Genomic DNA, 17,325 nt, shown 5'->3' with positions numbered 1-17,325 from the left:
TTTTATAGCTTGCGTGAATACAAACTTACTTGCCAATATTTTGAATACATTCACATTTTCTCCGTTCTCTTTTTGGTCATGCCATTTTATCCAAAAATTATTTCGAAGAGGCACATTTTCAATCATACCAAAGTGTACCCTTATTAGCCTAAAGGCTCAGGGTATAAAAAAAGCTTTTTAATTTCTCTCAGAAGAAACCAATATTTTTCGCTTTAGGAACAGCGTTCATAATATGTATGAATATGAACACTAGCAACAATATTTATCTCTCCCTTCATCCACAATCCGAGATTCTGCGACACTAAAATATACGGAAAGTTTAGCCTATGGGAAGGTCCGGTAATTTCTCTGCACTCTCTCCATATCTTTAGTTGCTCGTCAACTTGGATTAACAGCCTCCCGCTTATCCTTTCACCGCCTGCGATTATTTTTTTATATCCATCACCATAGTACACAGAAACAAATAATTACTGCTTTTTAGGAATAGAGTTCATAAAGTATTGCCAAGGTTCAAATTTCTGCATTTCATGAACGCCTTTCATAAAGCAAAAAAATACTGTTTTTTTTCTGAGAGATTAAAAAAGAACAATTTTGACGAGTTCTTGTTTTTGTTATTATTGGACTAACAACCACCACACACCATCAACCAATCCAGAGACAAATTTAGCTACTTTTATTAATTATTTTATTTTGTATTATTGTAACTTACCGTTTCATCTAATGTTTTTCGCTGTAGTTGTTATCGTCTTGTGAATATAGCAGAACAATACGAACCATGTGTACATACATGTTGAGTCTATCACCACTAGGTTCAGATATTAGTTGTTGCCCTTAATATTAAAGAAATTAAAAAAATTGTAGTTGCGAACTATACAGCCAAACACTTCGTTTTTTTTTTCGACACCAAACGCACTGTAGTTATTTGGTTTGTCAGTTAACTAACAACAAAATTGTTATTTTAGGTATGTTGTTGTGGTGTGGTTTGTTTATATAACAGGGTCGCCCAAGAATTTCCATCAATGTGTTAGTATGTGTTTATGTATGGGTGAAGAAAACAACATGATATTTATTGTTTGTTTTTATTCACGTACACTGTAAGTGAGAGAAGCAAATGCAAAAACAACTCAGTGGGCGCCCTCACTATACTTCTTTGCAAAGAAGCTCGTCTCTGTTATATAGTCTAAATGGGGTAGTGAGACGATGGTGAGGGTTGTGTTGTGGTTTGTTGATACATTGTCAATACGATGGTGAGACGACGAGACCATTCAAAAGAAAATTAGAACAAAGTTGAGAGCATTTAACAACCAAGAGAGGAAATATGAGAGCAAATAGTGGAATATAGGGAAAAATAGGAAAGTGATTTTGTATCTCACGAAAATCTTTATATTTTTGAAAAAAAAAATAGTGGCTTTTGGATGGAAATAAGAAACTGCACATGTATCTGATGTGTGGTACCTGTTCAGCAGGTGTCGGCACCAATACAAACGCATTGTTTGCGGCCTCACGCATACGACTCTCTCTCGCTGTCTCCACAACAGTGTTTGGGTAATGCATTGATAAAATTAACAAGTAAAAAAGTATCAGTCGGCTTGGCCGACAGAGATATACCCTCAGCCTGTGTATATTGAAACAATTTTTTTCCCAAAAAACGTATGAATTTAGTGGGTTTTAAAAATTTTGGGCATTTGAACCGACAAAAATGTTCATTAGGATTAGAGATCAAACGTTCTGCGGAGGAGATACTAAAAGGAATGGATCTACATTGACCAAGAAGTATGAACTTGCCCCTGAAAAAACGTTTACCTTTGTAATTGAGGCAGCGAATGTAAGTTGCTTCAACAAAAATCAAAGTGATTCGATAGCAGACCTTAAAGTGAACTTTTCCAAAATTTTGTGTGGGAGGTACCCGAAGGAGTGGACCGATTGAGTCTATATTGAAATGTTATCTAAGTCTGGTACACGTTTTACGATAAGCTAAGTATGGACCAAATCGGTGTATCCCTTCAAGAGCTATCGTGCGCACAAATTTTCCGAACATTTTCCAAGTTTTAAGTGGGAGGTACCGGAAGGAGTAGACCGATATAGCCCATCTTCGAACTTAAACTAAGATTGGCCAAAATATTACGAAAGCCAAAATTTGAACCGAATCCGTTCATCCGTTCGAGAGTTATCGTGCGCTCCACAGACAAACATACGGACGGACATTGCTCAATCGACTCCAAATTGTCTGGAACACATTTCGTCCAAACATACTTGGGGTCTAAAACTATTATTTCGATGAGGCACATTTTGCCCGTATGAAAGTGTATATACCCTCGTTAGCATAAATGCTGAGGGTATAAAAATCATTGAAACAAGCGACAACAGAACCTTCTTCATTGACTTCTGAACGAAGACTGAGTGGTGGTTGTTCCGTTCTTATTCTCATCAAGGGCACGTGTGCCGCTTTTTGCTGGATGCTGCTGTACAGTATGAAAAAACTACTACGAACGAAAATATGTAAACATTCTTGAAATATTTTTTTCTGTGTATAAGGTTTGTTTTTCCGTCTGTCCTCTTGTTGTAATTACTCTAGCGCCGCAAAAATTATTCTAGTATCTAGTATCATTTTTCCATAAATAGGTCAAGTTCATACCAATTTTTTCGGTATTATTTTTAGCTAAAAATTTTAACCGAACTACCCGTAATTTGACATTTGAGGTTCCTTGCAGTCAAGAAACTTCTCCATCAAAATGGCGCATGCTTTGGTATAGCATCCCGATTTTTGGTATTTTGAGGATTTTACCTACATTTTTTAACCGAAGTACCGAAAACTTCTTCACCAAAAATTTTCAATATCGGCCCATGTTTAGGTATAGCCCCCCATATAACATTACTTCCCATGTTTTCGCTACTTTTTATTTGATATTTAAGGTTCCCTGTAGTCAAGACTTGTTCACCAATGTTTTGACAAAGTCTCCATATACCGGTACCTCCCGAGGTTTGGTATTTTGAGGAATTTTGCTACGATTTTTAACCTAACTAGCTGTAATTTGACATTTGAAGTTTATAGTGGTCACCACACTACTCAACCAAATACTGTCAACATAGGTCCATGTTCAGGTATAGCCCCAATATTACATTACTTCCCATGTTAGGTATTTTGAGGATTTTAGCTACAATTTTTTTACCGAACTAACTGTAATTTGACAGTTGAATTTCTTAGTGGTCACTACACTCACTTCTCCACCAAAAATTGTGAGCATTGGTCCATGTTTAGGTATAGACCTCATATAGCTGTACCACCCTATTTTAACGAAGTTCCTGTTACTTGAAATTTGAGGTTCCCAGTGATCACAAAACTTCTTCATCAAAAATTGTCTACCTAGGTCCATGTTTAGGTATAGCCTCCATATAACTTTAGCTTCCGATTTTTAGGTATTTTCAGGGTTTTGGCTACATTTTTTGAACGAACAAGCTGTAATTTGTTATTTGAGGTTCCCAGTGGTCACAAATCTAATTCACCAAAAATCGTTGAGCTGGGTCTATTTTTTGGTATAGCTCCCCTATATCGGTTCCTCCGATTTACGGTGGTTTGAGAAATTTTGACGGACCTGCCTTTTATTTGACATTTGAGGTTCTCTGTAGTCTCGAAACTTCTTTACCGAAAATTGTCAACATATGACCATCCACACTTTAATATTGAAGTCATTTTAGCTACATTTTCTGACCTAATTCACGCATTTGGATTATAGGTGGTCATAATTTCCACCTAAAATTGTGGGCAGGAAAGAACACTTATTATTCGGAACTTAATGATTATACCCTACACCACTAGGGAGGGAGGGTATTATAAGTTGGTTTTGCCAAAAAAGTTTGTAACGCATCGAAATAATGGTCGTAGACCCATACTTATATATATCAAAATTAATGTCTCGACGAGCTGAGTCGATCTGGCTATGTGTGTCCGTCCGTCAGTCCGTCCGTCTGTCCATCTAAACCTTGTAATCACGCTACAGGTCGCAATTTTGATCGGATCGTCACGAAATTTTGGGTGTTGATGGGGGTCCCGGAGGGGAAGAAGCCTATTCATTTCATGGTGATGGTCGGATAATATTCAGTTGGGCAAAAAACTTATGTGGATAAAAAGACACCGTTTTTTTCCAAAGCGAATATCTCAGTTTCTATATGGTGTATACCAAAAGCAAGACCTGACAATAAAATTAGAAGATATCACCTTTCTAATGATGTAAAGTAAGTTCTCGTAGGTGATCAAACGAAGAAGATATTGCAATAGTCGCAAATAAAACCCAAATTTTCATTCTTGCTATTTTAATTATAATGACGAATATCACAGCTTTGATTGGGGACTTTCCAAAAGCAAAGCCTGACTATGAAAGTAGAATATCCCACCTTTACAACAATGCAAAGTAGGTTGGCGTAGGTGGCCAAATAACGGAGATATAGCAATAGTCGGTAATGCATCCCATTTTTCAATTTTTTTCGAAATCGCGCTACAAGTCGCGATTTTGATCGGATCGTCGCGAAATTTTGGGGGTTAATGGGGGTCCCACAGAGGAAGAAGCCTATTGATTTTGCTGATGGTCGGATAATATTAAGGGGTCGTAATGCGCAAACACTTATTTTCAGAAATGTCAACGTTTTATTTCAAAGCCAATATCTCTGTTTCTTTAAGAGGTATATCAAAAGCAAAACCTGTCAAGAAATGTAGAAAATATCACCTTTACAACGATGTAAAGTAGGTTGTCGCAGGTGGTCAAACAACAGAGATATCGCAACATGCGGGTCTCTCAGAGGAAGAAGCCTATTAAGTTTGGTGATAGTCGGATAATATTCAGGAGTCGGAATAACCAAAAAGCTTATGTGGAGAAAAGTCAACGTTTTTTTCTTATGCGAATATCTCCGCTTCTGGTAGGAGTATTCCAAAAGGAAGCCCGTCAATGGAAGAAGAAAATAGCTCCTTTATATTGATGCAAAGTATGATGGCGTAAGTGCGCAAACAACCTATATATCGCAAAAGCCAGTAATATATCCAATTTTTCCATTTTTTGTAATCACGCTACAGGTTGAAATTTTGATCGGATAGTCACGAAATTTTGGGGGTAGATGGGGGCTCCACAGAGGAAGAAGCCTATTAATCTTGGTGATAGTCGGATAATATTTAGGGGTCGGAATTGGGAAAAACTCAAGTGGAGACAAATCCAAAGTTTTATTCTTTGTGAATATATCGGCTTCTAGTAGGGGTATTTCAATGGAAAAGCCTGTCAATGGAAGAAGCAAATATTACCTTTACATTGGTGTAAAGTAGGTTGGCGAAGGTGGTCAAAAAAAGGAGATACCACAATAGTCGGTAATGCATCCAATTCTTCCATTTTTTGCAATCACGCTACAGGTCTTAATTTTGATCGGATGGTCACGAAATTTTGGTTGCTTATGGGGGTTCCAGAGAGAAAGAGGCATATTATGTTTGGTGGTAGTCGGATTATATTCCCTAAAAGAAATGTTTACCAGTGAAAAGCTTATGCACAGGGGTAGTGGTGTAGGGTATCACATGGTCGGCCCCGTCCTGACCATAGCCTTTGCTCGCTTGTTTTTTACTAGTTTGTTTATAAAGCTGTGAATCTCATTTCAAGACACTGTGCGCATTATCTATCATAGAATTATTCCAAATATTTCGAAAGTTTAGTAGCCCACTTTAATAGGAATAAACGAGCTAAAATATCTTCTAAATTATTAAATTGCTGTATACAAATTATGGGTACACACACGTACAAATGTACACACATATGCAAAGTAATAAAGGCATTAGTTAATAAAAATTATTAGAACATGCGTAGATAGTTACTATTAATTTAAAAACCTCGAAACAGTTTGATTAAGGCTTTATTTAATTCTCATTTTGTTGCAGAATTTCCAAAATGGGGTGGAATTTGTGATACCGGTACTCGTCAATCACCCATCAATTTAAGTTTGAGAGGTGCCATTAAGGGTGTCTATGAAAAATTGGAGGGTGATAATTATGATAAGACCATTACGGAGGCGTCAATGGTCAACACGGGGCATTCAGGTGAGTTTGTAACACATTTCAAACGTTATAGCTTTCACAGCTAATTAACATTGTCTTTTCATTTACAGTTCAACTTTCCGGTTTTGATGTTGAACTGGAGCTAGAAGGTGGTCCCCTTAAAGATGATTATGTTTTGGAACAAATTCATTTCCATTGGTGGTCAGAGCATACAATTGAAAATGTCCGCTATCCCTTTGAAATGCATATGGTACATCGTAATACGAAATATCCAAATATGACTGTGGCCACGTTGAACAAAGATGGTTTGGTGGTAATGGGTGTGCTGTATCATGCCTCGTTGGAAAGAAATCGTGTTGTAGATGACGTTTTAGCAGATTTTGTACCCATTATGAGCTATGACCAAATCAATAATCCCATACAAATTAAAACAAATTTCAAGATAACCGATTTGGTGCCATCCATTACCAGTTATATTACCTATGAGGGTTCATTGACCACACCATCGTGTAATGAAGCTGTCACATGGATTGTCTTGGCCGAAACATTCCCCATTGGCATTGACCAGGTAAGTTTCGGAGAAAGTTCACTAACGAAATAATTGAAATAAACAATTCAAACAGTAGGCAGAGCGCTCAGCGTCAAAACGGCCTAACAAACATGCTCAAAAAAATAAACTGCTTATAAAATATTTAACCGGAACCTTTGGAAATAAATACTAAAAAACTCCTTACTTACTTACTTAGCTGGCCCATTACAGAACATTTGTTCCATAGACCGAACTAAGATAAGATCTCCAACTCTCTCTGTTTTTCGCTTTGCTTTCTGGAATACCGCGCCTTGTCATCTCTTCATCCACTTGTTTGCGCCATCTATTCTTTGGCCTGCCAATTCTGCGTGCGCCGCCATGTGGCATGTATTCATACGCCTTTTAGCGGGTTCATCATCGCTCATTCTTATGATATGGCCTAGCCAACGCAATCGTTGCATCTCGATACGTTTAACTATACTGATGTCTTTGTATGGCAAATACAGCTCGTAGTTCATACGACGTCGATATTCTCCGTTAACCCAAATCGGCCGGTAGATCTTTCGAAGAATTTTCCTCTCAAACACACCAAGCACTGCCTTCGGAGCCATATATTAGCACGGGTAGTATCAGCATTTTGTAAAGTTTGACGAAATGTGGCTTTGTTTTTAAATTGCTTACTTAGACGAGGTAGACGAAGTCTTTAACTACCTCAAAATTATAGGTACCAACTTCCACAGTTGGTCCGAGCTCTATCAGTTAAAGTTATCTTACAAAGCCGAATGAGCTTTGCGGGGAGACCAAATTCAGACATTGCATGGAATACCTTTGATCGAAGGGGACTGTCGAATGCTGCTTTATAATCGACAAAAAGGTGATATGTGTCGATCTGCATCTTTTGGGTCTTCTCCAGGATTTGCCGCAGGGTAAATATCTGGTCAATGGTGGACTTGCCCGGTCTAAAGCCGTATTGGTATGGTGCAATTATTTTGTTGACCATTGGCTTTAGTCGTTTTCACAATATCCCTGACACTATCTAATAGGCTTATGACTTATGCCCCTATAGTTGAAGCATAGAGTCTTATGTCCTTTCTTGTGGACTGGACACAGGATGCTCAGGTTCCAATCGTCGGGTACGCGTTCCTGCCAGATGGTGCTAACTAGATGCCAGATGGTGCATACACTTTATCAGCGAGTCGCCTCCGGTTTTGAACAGCTCGGCTGGTAAGCCATCGGCTCCTGCTGCTTTATTATTCTTCAACCGGTTGATTGCTGTTTTTACGTCATCTTGCCGATCGGTATACATTCTATACCATCTTCTGGGATTGGATCTGCGGTATCATCGTCATCGCTACTTTTGGATACCAGCAGATTGGAGAAATGTTCCTTCCATATTCTGAGCACGCTATCTGTATCTGTTACCAGATTACCTTGCTGGTCTCTACAGGAGGATGTGCCAGTACCGAATCCATCGGTTTGATGCTTCACTCTTTGGTAGAATTTTCGGACTTAATTCTGGCTCCTGTACATCTTGATTTTTTCACACTCCCTCTTTTCCATTTCTCTCTTTTTCTTGCGGAAAAGACATTTCTATTCTCTCCTTTTCTCCCGATATCTCTCTCGAGCGCTACGCGTTGCTACTGATTGTAAAGTAGCTCTATATGTCGCATTTTGTTCTTCGGTAGCAGCACGACACTCCTGGTCATACCACGAATTTCTTTGTGGAGGTCTCTGGAATCCAAGTATGGATATTGCGGCTGTTTGCATGGAGTGGGCAATATTTTGCCATTCTCTTGTTATGTTATCGGGACAAGGAGTGATCTCATTAAGCAATTGGGCTAGTTGAGTGGAATATGCTGTGGCTATCTGTTGTGATTGCAGCTTACCGATGTCTAAATTTCGTGTTGTGTCTGTTCGTACTTTGTTTGCTACGTTTAACCGAGTGCGTACCTTTGCTGCAACAAGGTATGTTTGCACCTCGGAACGATCGTACATCTAACACGCTCCATGAATGTCTTCCATCTATCACAACATGAAAAATTTGATTTCTTGTTTTCTGATCTGGAGACAGCCAGGTGCCCTTATGACTATGGAGATGCTTAAATGTGGTACTGCTAACTACCATGTTTTTGCAGCTGCAAAGTCTATCAGCCTCATACCATTGTCAGATGTTTCACTGTGAAGACTGAATTTCCCGACTATTGGGCCAAAGATATTCTCCTTTCCAATTTTGGCATTAAAATCGCCTAGAACAATTTTAATGTCATGGACAGGGCAACGATCATATGTTTATTCTAAGCGCTCGAAAAAATATATCTTTGGTCGGTTCGTCCTTTTCTTCAGTGGGAGCATTAGCGCAAATAAAGCTGCTGTTGAAGAATTTAGCTTTTATTCGAATTGCAGCAAGTCTGTCAATCACTGGGGTGAAGCTAGATACCAGATGTTTTAGTCTCCGACTAACTACAAATCCGCAACCGAACTCATACTTTATGTCATGGCAGCTATAATACAGTGTGTCACTTTTAGGTGTTGTGATGTGATGTTGTGATGTCGGCCTTGTACTTTTCAAGTACGTCTGCCAATGCGAAGACTGCACCTTCTCTATAAAGAGTGCGAACATTCCTAGTGCAGATTCGCAGATCATGGTCCTTAAAACGTTTGCGGAGTTCGTCAACTTTAGAGGGGTTTGTTTTTCTTTTCTTTCGTTTTTTCATAGTAGGCTGTTTTTTTCTAGGGGAGGGTTACTAACTCGACGCAAAACATTTTAGTTCACTACCTTTAACGGGTGTTAAAGGCAGTTCCCCAGGTGACACCACGGGAAGATCAGTGTCTACTTGAGATGAAAGAGGACCAAGATAAATTCTGGGCTTTGCCATGTTAAAACCGGTCAGAAACGTTCCTTGGTATCTTCCATCCCCTACGTCACCTCCATATTGTATTATTTTAGAAGGTAGTAAAATCTAGGGTTATACCGGTTAGACTTTTATAGTCTGTTTGATTTTTGTGGGCATGTGGGTTAGGTCGTTTTGGCACTGAGCGCCTTGTCGTCATCATCATTTAAATCACTGCTATGGAACTTCTATTCCAACAACAATAACACCACTCAATATTAATCTTTGTTCCTTTTATCTCGTTATCTTCTAGGTTGAAGCTTTCAAATCTCTGGAATATGAACGTGGCAAAACACTGGCCAACAATTATCGCGTCATCCAAAAGACCAACGATCGGGCAGTTATTATTGTTGAAAATGAAACCAAAAGAGTTTCAGGAAATGGTTCAGCTTCATTGACCTCCTCAACTGCGTCCTTGCTGACAATTCTCATTGCTGGATTATTGCTTAAATATTTCAATTAAAAATGATATTTTGTAGCTAATAATCCACCAGTGACTACGACATTATGCTCTCTCACTACCGCTTTCTAATTATGTCATTTAAATTTTAAAAAAATCAAACAAACAAAACAATACCAAAGATATAATTTAATTTATTTTATAATAACAATATGTGTGTCTTATAATTTAAGTAAATATTTAAATATTTATACTGTGCATCTTTCATTCGTGTGTCGTCGTATAGTTCCTTTAAATGTTAAATTTATTAGTAATTTAAGCAACAACTACAAGTAACAAAACAAAAGTGCATTTTATATATTATTATTCATCTCCCATAACAAAGTATCTCAAATAATTTAACAAAAAAGAAACAAACATTGACATCGAAGCATTCAACAGAAACAAAATAAAACATATTGTAAAATGTCTTGTTAAATTTATACATTTATTTATTTTTTTAATTTAAAATTAAATTAAGTGCTTTGTTGTATTAGCCATTAATTCACTGTTATTTATTTGGCAAGCATAATTTTGTTGATCATAATTATGTATTTGTTTTATTTTTTTAGTTTTAAATGCTTTTTTCGATTTATTATTTTTATTTTTGCAACTAGTCAATGTCCATTGTCTCTCTATGTGTGAATGTGTTAAAAATAAATAAAATTTTTAATTAAAATAAGTGTATGTTTTTACTATGTACACTAGGCAGGGGCGATTTGTATGGAAGGAAAAATGTTAACGGGGTTTCTTATTCATGGGATTGTGCTGAGCACAAAAGTCTACTAGACCCTATTTCTAAAGTGAAAATCGAGCCCCCGGATTTTGACTTGTAGTTTTTTATCCAGGATTTTTAGATATTTTGACATATAACAGCCAAACAGTTGAGATTTTCGATCCAACACAAAGACGAAAGTTGCAGCCAAGACAATAAGTACATCGCAAAAACATTGGAATACACCTTCACCCAGTTTTGGCATTGAGACAGTGCAAATTTTTTTCGAAAAATGTCGATAAATATACTGAGCTACAATCGACAAATTTGACAAAATCAAGCCCCCGGATTTTTTTGATGGTGTTCATATCGCTCCACCCTAATGCACACATCAAGATATGAATCACATAGCTTCGTCCGTGGAGCCACTTTCCCCATTAATCCAAATTCACACGTACAAATTTTCGGATATTTTCATATTACACAGATGGAAGAACTGCACTAGGTCAGCTATGTAGACATATAACCTACCACAATCATCCGCATACATTACCGCATCCGCATACATTACGATCTCTATTCCGTCTGGAGGGTGTGGAATTTCAGAAAGCTAGGCCTTAAACAGTTCCGGAGATATCACCCCGCCTTGGGGAACTCCGTGTTTCACTCTATGGGTGTTGGACTTCTTGTTTGTGAATTCAACAAACGACTGATGCCCACACATGTATGTAGTTGATCACCCAACGTTTCAAACACGGATGGAGAGTTTGGTCTTCTCTATATGCTCGAACCGCTTAGCATGGTTCTCTGTATCGAAGGCCAAAATTGCTTTCTCTTTTACTAGTGAAAAATCTGTCAAACTGCTGATTTGATATTTATTCGAAAATTAAGGCAAAAGAAAAAACAAAACAACGCACACTGTGAAAGCAAAATAAAATAAATATCTATAATATCTGACTGACTGACTGACTTAATGATTCATCGACGCCCAGACCAAACGGCTGAAGCTAGAATCTTGAAATTTTAGGTGAGGGTCAGTCTTGGTCCGAAGGTGTCAGATAAGGCTGGGTTTTTGGAAATTCGAACTGGAAGGCTACGAAAAGTACTAAAATGTACTAAATATGGTACCGCTTGTATTTGGCGAACCGGTAGAGCTAGAACTTTAAAATTTGGAATGAATTTTACTGATAGAGTGTTGGAAAAATGTGCTAAAGGGTTTTTAGAAATTCGAACTTAAGTGTACGAAAAGTACTAAAGTGTACTAAATTTGGTACCAATTCGTATTTTGTGAACGGATAAAGGTTAAAGGTTGAAATTTGGTGTGAGAAACAAGGTTAAAAGGTACGGTTGACATAAGGAGGTGGTTTAGGAAAAGTGTACACATGTGTACGAAAAGTACTAAATGGTACTAAATTTGGTACAATTATGATTTGGGCGAACGGATAGAGCTGAAATCCTGAAATTGTGAATTAAGGCTACAGTTAGAGGGTAGAATGGAAGTAGTTTTGAAAATTCGTAATTATGGGTACGAAAAGTACTAAATGGTACTAAATTTGGTACAATTACGATTTGGGCGAACGGATAGAGCTGGAATCCTGAAATTGGAATTAAGGCTGCGGTTAGAGATTAGAATGGAAGTAGTTTTGAAAATTCGTACTTATGGGTATGACAAGTACTAAATGGTACTAAATATTGTACAATTGGGATTTAAGTTGAACGGATAGACCTGGAATCCTGAAATTGTGAATTAAGGCTATAGGTGGAGGGTAGAATGGAAACGAAAAATACTAAATGGTACTAAATTTGGTACAATTACGATTTGGGCGAACGGATAGAGCTGGAATCCTGAAATTTGAATTAAGGCTTCTGTTAGAGAGTAGAATGGAAGCAGTTTTGAAAATTCGTACTTATGGGTACGACAAGTACTAAATGGTACAATTAAGATTAGGGCGAACGGATAGAGCTGGAATCCTGAAATTTGAATTAAGGCTTCTGTTACAGAGTAGAATGGAAGCAGTTTTGAAAATTCGTATTTATGGGTACGACAAGTACTAAATGGTACTAAATTTTGTACAATTTGGATTTAGGTTGAGCGGAAAGAGCTGGAATCCTGAAATTTTGAATTAAGGCTGCAGTTGGAGGGTAGAATGGAAGTAGTTTTGAAAACTCGTACTTATGGGTACGAAAAGTACTAAATGGTACTAAATTTGGTACAATTACGATTTGGGCGAACGGATGGAGCTGGAATCCTGAAATTTTGTACTAAGAATACTGTTGGAGAGTAGAACGGAAGTAGTTTTGAAAATTCGTACTTATGGGTACGAAAAGTATTAAATGGCACTAAATTTGGTACAATTACGATTTGGGCGAACGGATAGAGCTGGGATCCTGAAATTTGAATTAGAGAGTAGAATGGAATCAGTTTTGAAAATTCGTACTTATGGGTACGACAAGTAAAAAATGGTACTAAATTTTGTATAATTTGGATTTAGGTTGAGCGGATAGAACTGGAATCTTGAATTTTTAAATTAAGGCTGCAGTTGGAGGGTAGAATGGAAGTAGTTTTGAAAACTCGTACTTATGGGTACGAAAAGTTCTAAATGTTACCAAATTTTGGAGAGTAAAATGGATGTAGTTTTAAAAATTCGTACTTATGGGTACGAAAAGTACTAAATTTGGTACAATTACGAATAGAGCTGGAATCCTACAATTTAAATTAAGGTTGCTGTTAGAGAGTAGAATGGAAGCAGTTTTGAAAATTCGTACTTATGGGTACGACAAGTACTACAGGATAGAGCTGGAATCCTGAAATTTTGAATTAAGATTGATGTTGTAGTATGGGATGGAGATAATTTTGAAATTCGTACTTATGGGTTACGAAAAGTAATAAATTTGGTACAATTAAGATTTGGGTCATCGGATAGAGCTGAATTTCTGAAATTTGGTATAAAAATTGATGCTGGAGTATAAAATTGGCTACTGTTGGATTGGAGAATGGAAGTTGTTTAGAAAATTCGTACTTAAGATTACGAAAAGTACTAAGTGGTACTAAATTTGGTACAATTTAGATTTAGTGTGAAAAGATAGAGCTGTAGCCCTGAAATTTCGAATTAACATTGACGTTAGAGTATGGGATTGAGATAATTTGGAAATTCGTACATCGTAGGATACATTTGGAGTGTAAAAGGGAAGTACTTTTTAAAGTTCGTACTTATGGGTACAAAAAGTAACGAATAGAGCTGGAAACCTTAAATTCGTAACTGAGATTAATGTTGAAGTGTAGGATTGAGGTAGGCACTAAATTTGGTATAATTTGGATTTGGGTCAACGGATAGACTTAGAATTCTGTAATGTGGAATTTAGATTTCTGTTGGAGTGTAGGATTGTGGTAGTTTTGGAAATTCGTACTTATGGGAACGAAAAGTATGAAATTTGGTACAATTGGGGTTTGGAATCTGGAATCCTGAAATTTGGAATTAAGATTATTGTTGAAGTGCAGGATTGAGGTAGTTTTGGAAATTCGTACTTATGGGTACGAAAAGTACTAAATGGTATTAAATTTGGTACAATTTGGATTTGAGTGAACGATTAGACCTGGAATCCTTAAATTTGAAATTGAGATTACTGTTGGAGTATAGGATTAAGGTAGTTTTGGAAATTCGTACTTATGGGTACGAAAAGTACTAAATGGTACTTAATTTGGTACAGTGCGTATTTTGGGAAACTTATAGAGCTGGAATCCTGGAATTTGGTAAGACTACGATTGGAGTGTAGGATTGAGACATGGAGGTAGTTTTTGAAATTCGTACTTATGGCCACGAAATGTACCAAATGGTAAAATATGCACCGATAGCGCTGGAATCCTGTTTTTTGGAATTAAGGTTACTGGTGAAGTGAAGAATTGAGGTTGTTTTGGAAAATCGTACTATTGGGTGTAGGGACAGTGCTGGAATCTGTATTTTTTGGATTTAGTGTGATTATTGCTGTACAATGTTGGTCTAGCTGTTAAGATGTAAGGGTGAGATACGGCTGATCTTTTTGAAAATCGAACTAAAGCGGTACGAACAGTACTAAAATAACAATAAATATTAATTGAAATTGGTATAAGTACAATAAAATTTTCTGTGTTCGCCATTTCATATTATATATTGTTTATTTGTTTTTTATATCCTTTCCGCATACGAAATAGCGGGCACCTTGCTAGTAAACAATAAAAAATTAAACCAATGGAATAAAAAATAAAAACAGTGTAATTTATTTTGTTTGTTGTTATTTCATTACATTACTGCCGTTCCTTTACTTTTGTGCAAAACTTATTACGTGAGAGCAATTTTGACAGTTCTCTCTTTTGCTATGTGTACTATTAAAAAAGTAAAGGAATGAAGCTAATGTTGGGCAACAGGAAAACTGCTTATCATCGTGGGGACCCACAAAGTTGTTGTTGTTGCTGTAGCACCTTAACCCTACGGTCAATAACCAAAAAAGTATACGTAGATCAATAACCGCTTACATTTGTACTAGAGCTGGCAAAAAATCTATGGCACTATCGATAAAATCGATTATTTTTTAAAAATTAAATATCGATAGATAGTTTTGCCTATCGATATTTTCGGAACAAAAATCTCCAACCTAAAGTTCATTGAAATAAATAGAAATTTCGCTGCTTTTCTGTTTTGTGTGTGTGAGAAAGTAAAGGGCTGCGTACATAAGCTACCTTGCCTGATTGCCTTGCTTTCCTGCTTCATTTCTGACATAATAAAAATAAAAGAATAAAGAAGGCCGAGCAAATTTCGAACTGGGTTGCCCTTTTCTTTTTTATTCTTTTATCCGAAGTAAGCAAAGTAAGCAGGCAAGGCAGCTAATGTACGCAGGCCTTTAGTCCGTAGTAACACGTACACATTTTTCGGAAAAGTAAAATGCATTTTTTAATATTTTTTATTAAATAAAAGCAATTGTTTATTCTCCTTTAGTCCCGGTCCACACTAGAGTGATTTCATTGAAAAAATTGCATGAAATTATACGTCTCCAGATCGACGTCCATAGTAGAGCAAAATCATAAAATTGCTGTAGTGGGGAATTCGATTTAAGAACTCCTAGTTTCATGAAATTTTTTAATGAAATTCACGCTAGTGTGGACCCGGACTTACATTTCTGTGAACTACTTGTGCAAAATGTCAAGAAAAGCATTCACATTTCCTCCATTTTCATCTCCAAATTAATGGTGTTTACAACTTAACGATAATATCGATAGCAATTGATATTTTAAAATATTATATCGAAAATATCTAATGTTGGGAATATCGATGGTTTGCCAGCTCTAATTTGTACCCATTTAAAAATAACACTGTAACTCGTTGAAAAAAATGTGATATTTATGAGGGGTTTTTTGCAGATTGGTCTGTAAGGATGCCAGCTATAATTTTGAATCCAAAATTGATGCATATGTGAAGAAAATTGCTAGAAAAAAAAACTTGAATGGTATTTCTTCAAAATATAGCCTATTATTTGGTTTATATGTTTGGAGTGGGCATTAATTTTTTTTTGAGACTTAAAATGAAAATAAAATAATATGTTTTCCCATCTTTCTAAAAATTCTTGTCGCCCTACGCACCATAGGACCTTCGCGGTAAACCAAATGTCAGCAACCGCCATTGTTTTACAATTTTCGTTGAATGAGGTATCCGAAGTAGAGGTCCCAAATATATGTTTGAAGGGGATAGTTTTGCTTTTGAAGAACTAAAGGAAGACGATGATGATAGTGAAATTGACTGTCAAAGTGATATTGATGAAGATAGTGGCACAGTGTACTTTACAGCTAAAGACGGCTCTTTATGGAAAAAACGTCCATCAACATTCAGTCAAACATGTATTCGATTTATAGGACGCTAATGTCCGATAAAAAAAACTGAAATTATGTCAGAAGCAAGTACATTCAAAAGTTTCCTAAGCTTAGAAAGGACCCTTATTATTGTACGCAACGCAAATAAAAAAGTCAATGATACAAACGTATGCAACAAACAAGAATAAAAGCGAAGAAAATGAGGAACGTATGTGGAAGAATGTAACCGCAGAGGAAATGTATTCTTTTATCGGAATACTTATAATGATTAGGGCAAATCATTCCAATAAAGACAATGTAAATGATGTATGGTCTTCAAAATCTTAAAAAAATAGGTATAAACAGATTCTGGTCAATATTGTGGTTCACAAGGTTTGACGACGCTAATACCCAATACCAAAGAATTATTGCAGATATGGCAGCAGATATAAGAGACATATGGGACATGCTAAACAAAATTTTTTTGCATTACAAATCTATTGAAAATCTCACAATTATTGTTTAGATAAACCAGAAAAGAAGATACTTAAACCAGATGTGATTTGTGTGCAAAAGCCGTTTGCAGTAAAAATTCAAAAAGTCTACGACATACCTCCTTTGTACAAACACTTATTTTTTTGTGTATTTTATACCTTTTTTCCTAAAAACTAAAACAATAAAGTAAATATATTACCACGCATAAAAATTTAATCCGCTGTTTTTACTACTATTCAATCAAAAACAACATTTAAAATGTTGTGGAGAATAGCAGGTTAGAATTCTTGTTGTGAGTATCTAATTTTTAATCATTCGATATAAAATACAGAATAATAAGCTGTTTTACTGCTCTCCAATCAAGAACAACATTTGTAGGTACTATTGGAGAGTAGAGGGTTATAACTGTTGTT

General features: G+C 36.5%; 1 protein-coding gene across 4 annotated transcripts in view; it reads left to right on the top strand.

Annotated features, from left to right (window-relative positions):
• The window catches only part of CAH7 (Carbonic anhydrase 7), a 67,022-nt gene extending 56,459 nt beyond the window's left edge, over positions 1 to 10,563 (top strand). For all 4 annotated transcript variants that reach the window (XM_073961944.1, XM_073961942.1, XM_073961941.1 and 1 more), the window contains 3 exons: positions 5,909 to 6,067; positions 6,136 to 6,593; positions 9,699 to 10,563. In XM_073961944.1, coding sequence (XP_073818045.1) covers positions 5,909 to 6,067; positions 6,136 to 6,593; positions 9,699 to 9,908 — 827 coding nt within the window. In that variant the 3' untranslated portion in view covers positions 9,909 to 10,563. The remainder of the gene's footprint in view (positions 1 to 5,908; positions 6,068 to 6,135; positions 6,594 to 9,698) is intronic.
• Positions 10,564 to 17,325: the final 6,762 nt, after the last annotated feature.

This window comes from Musca autumnalis, unplaced genomic scaffold, assembly GCF_047663935.1.
Source record: "Musca autumnalis isolate F117 unplaced genomic scaffold, ASM4766393v1 scaffold_1, whole genome shotgun sequence".
Lineage (NCBI taxonomy): Eukaryota > Metazoa > Arthropoda > Insecta > Diptera > Muscidae > Musca > Musca autumnalis.
The sequence above is the reverse complement of the archived record's forward strand: the minus strand, read 5'-3'. Positions and strand labels throughout refer to the sequence as shown.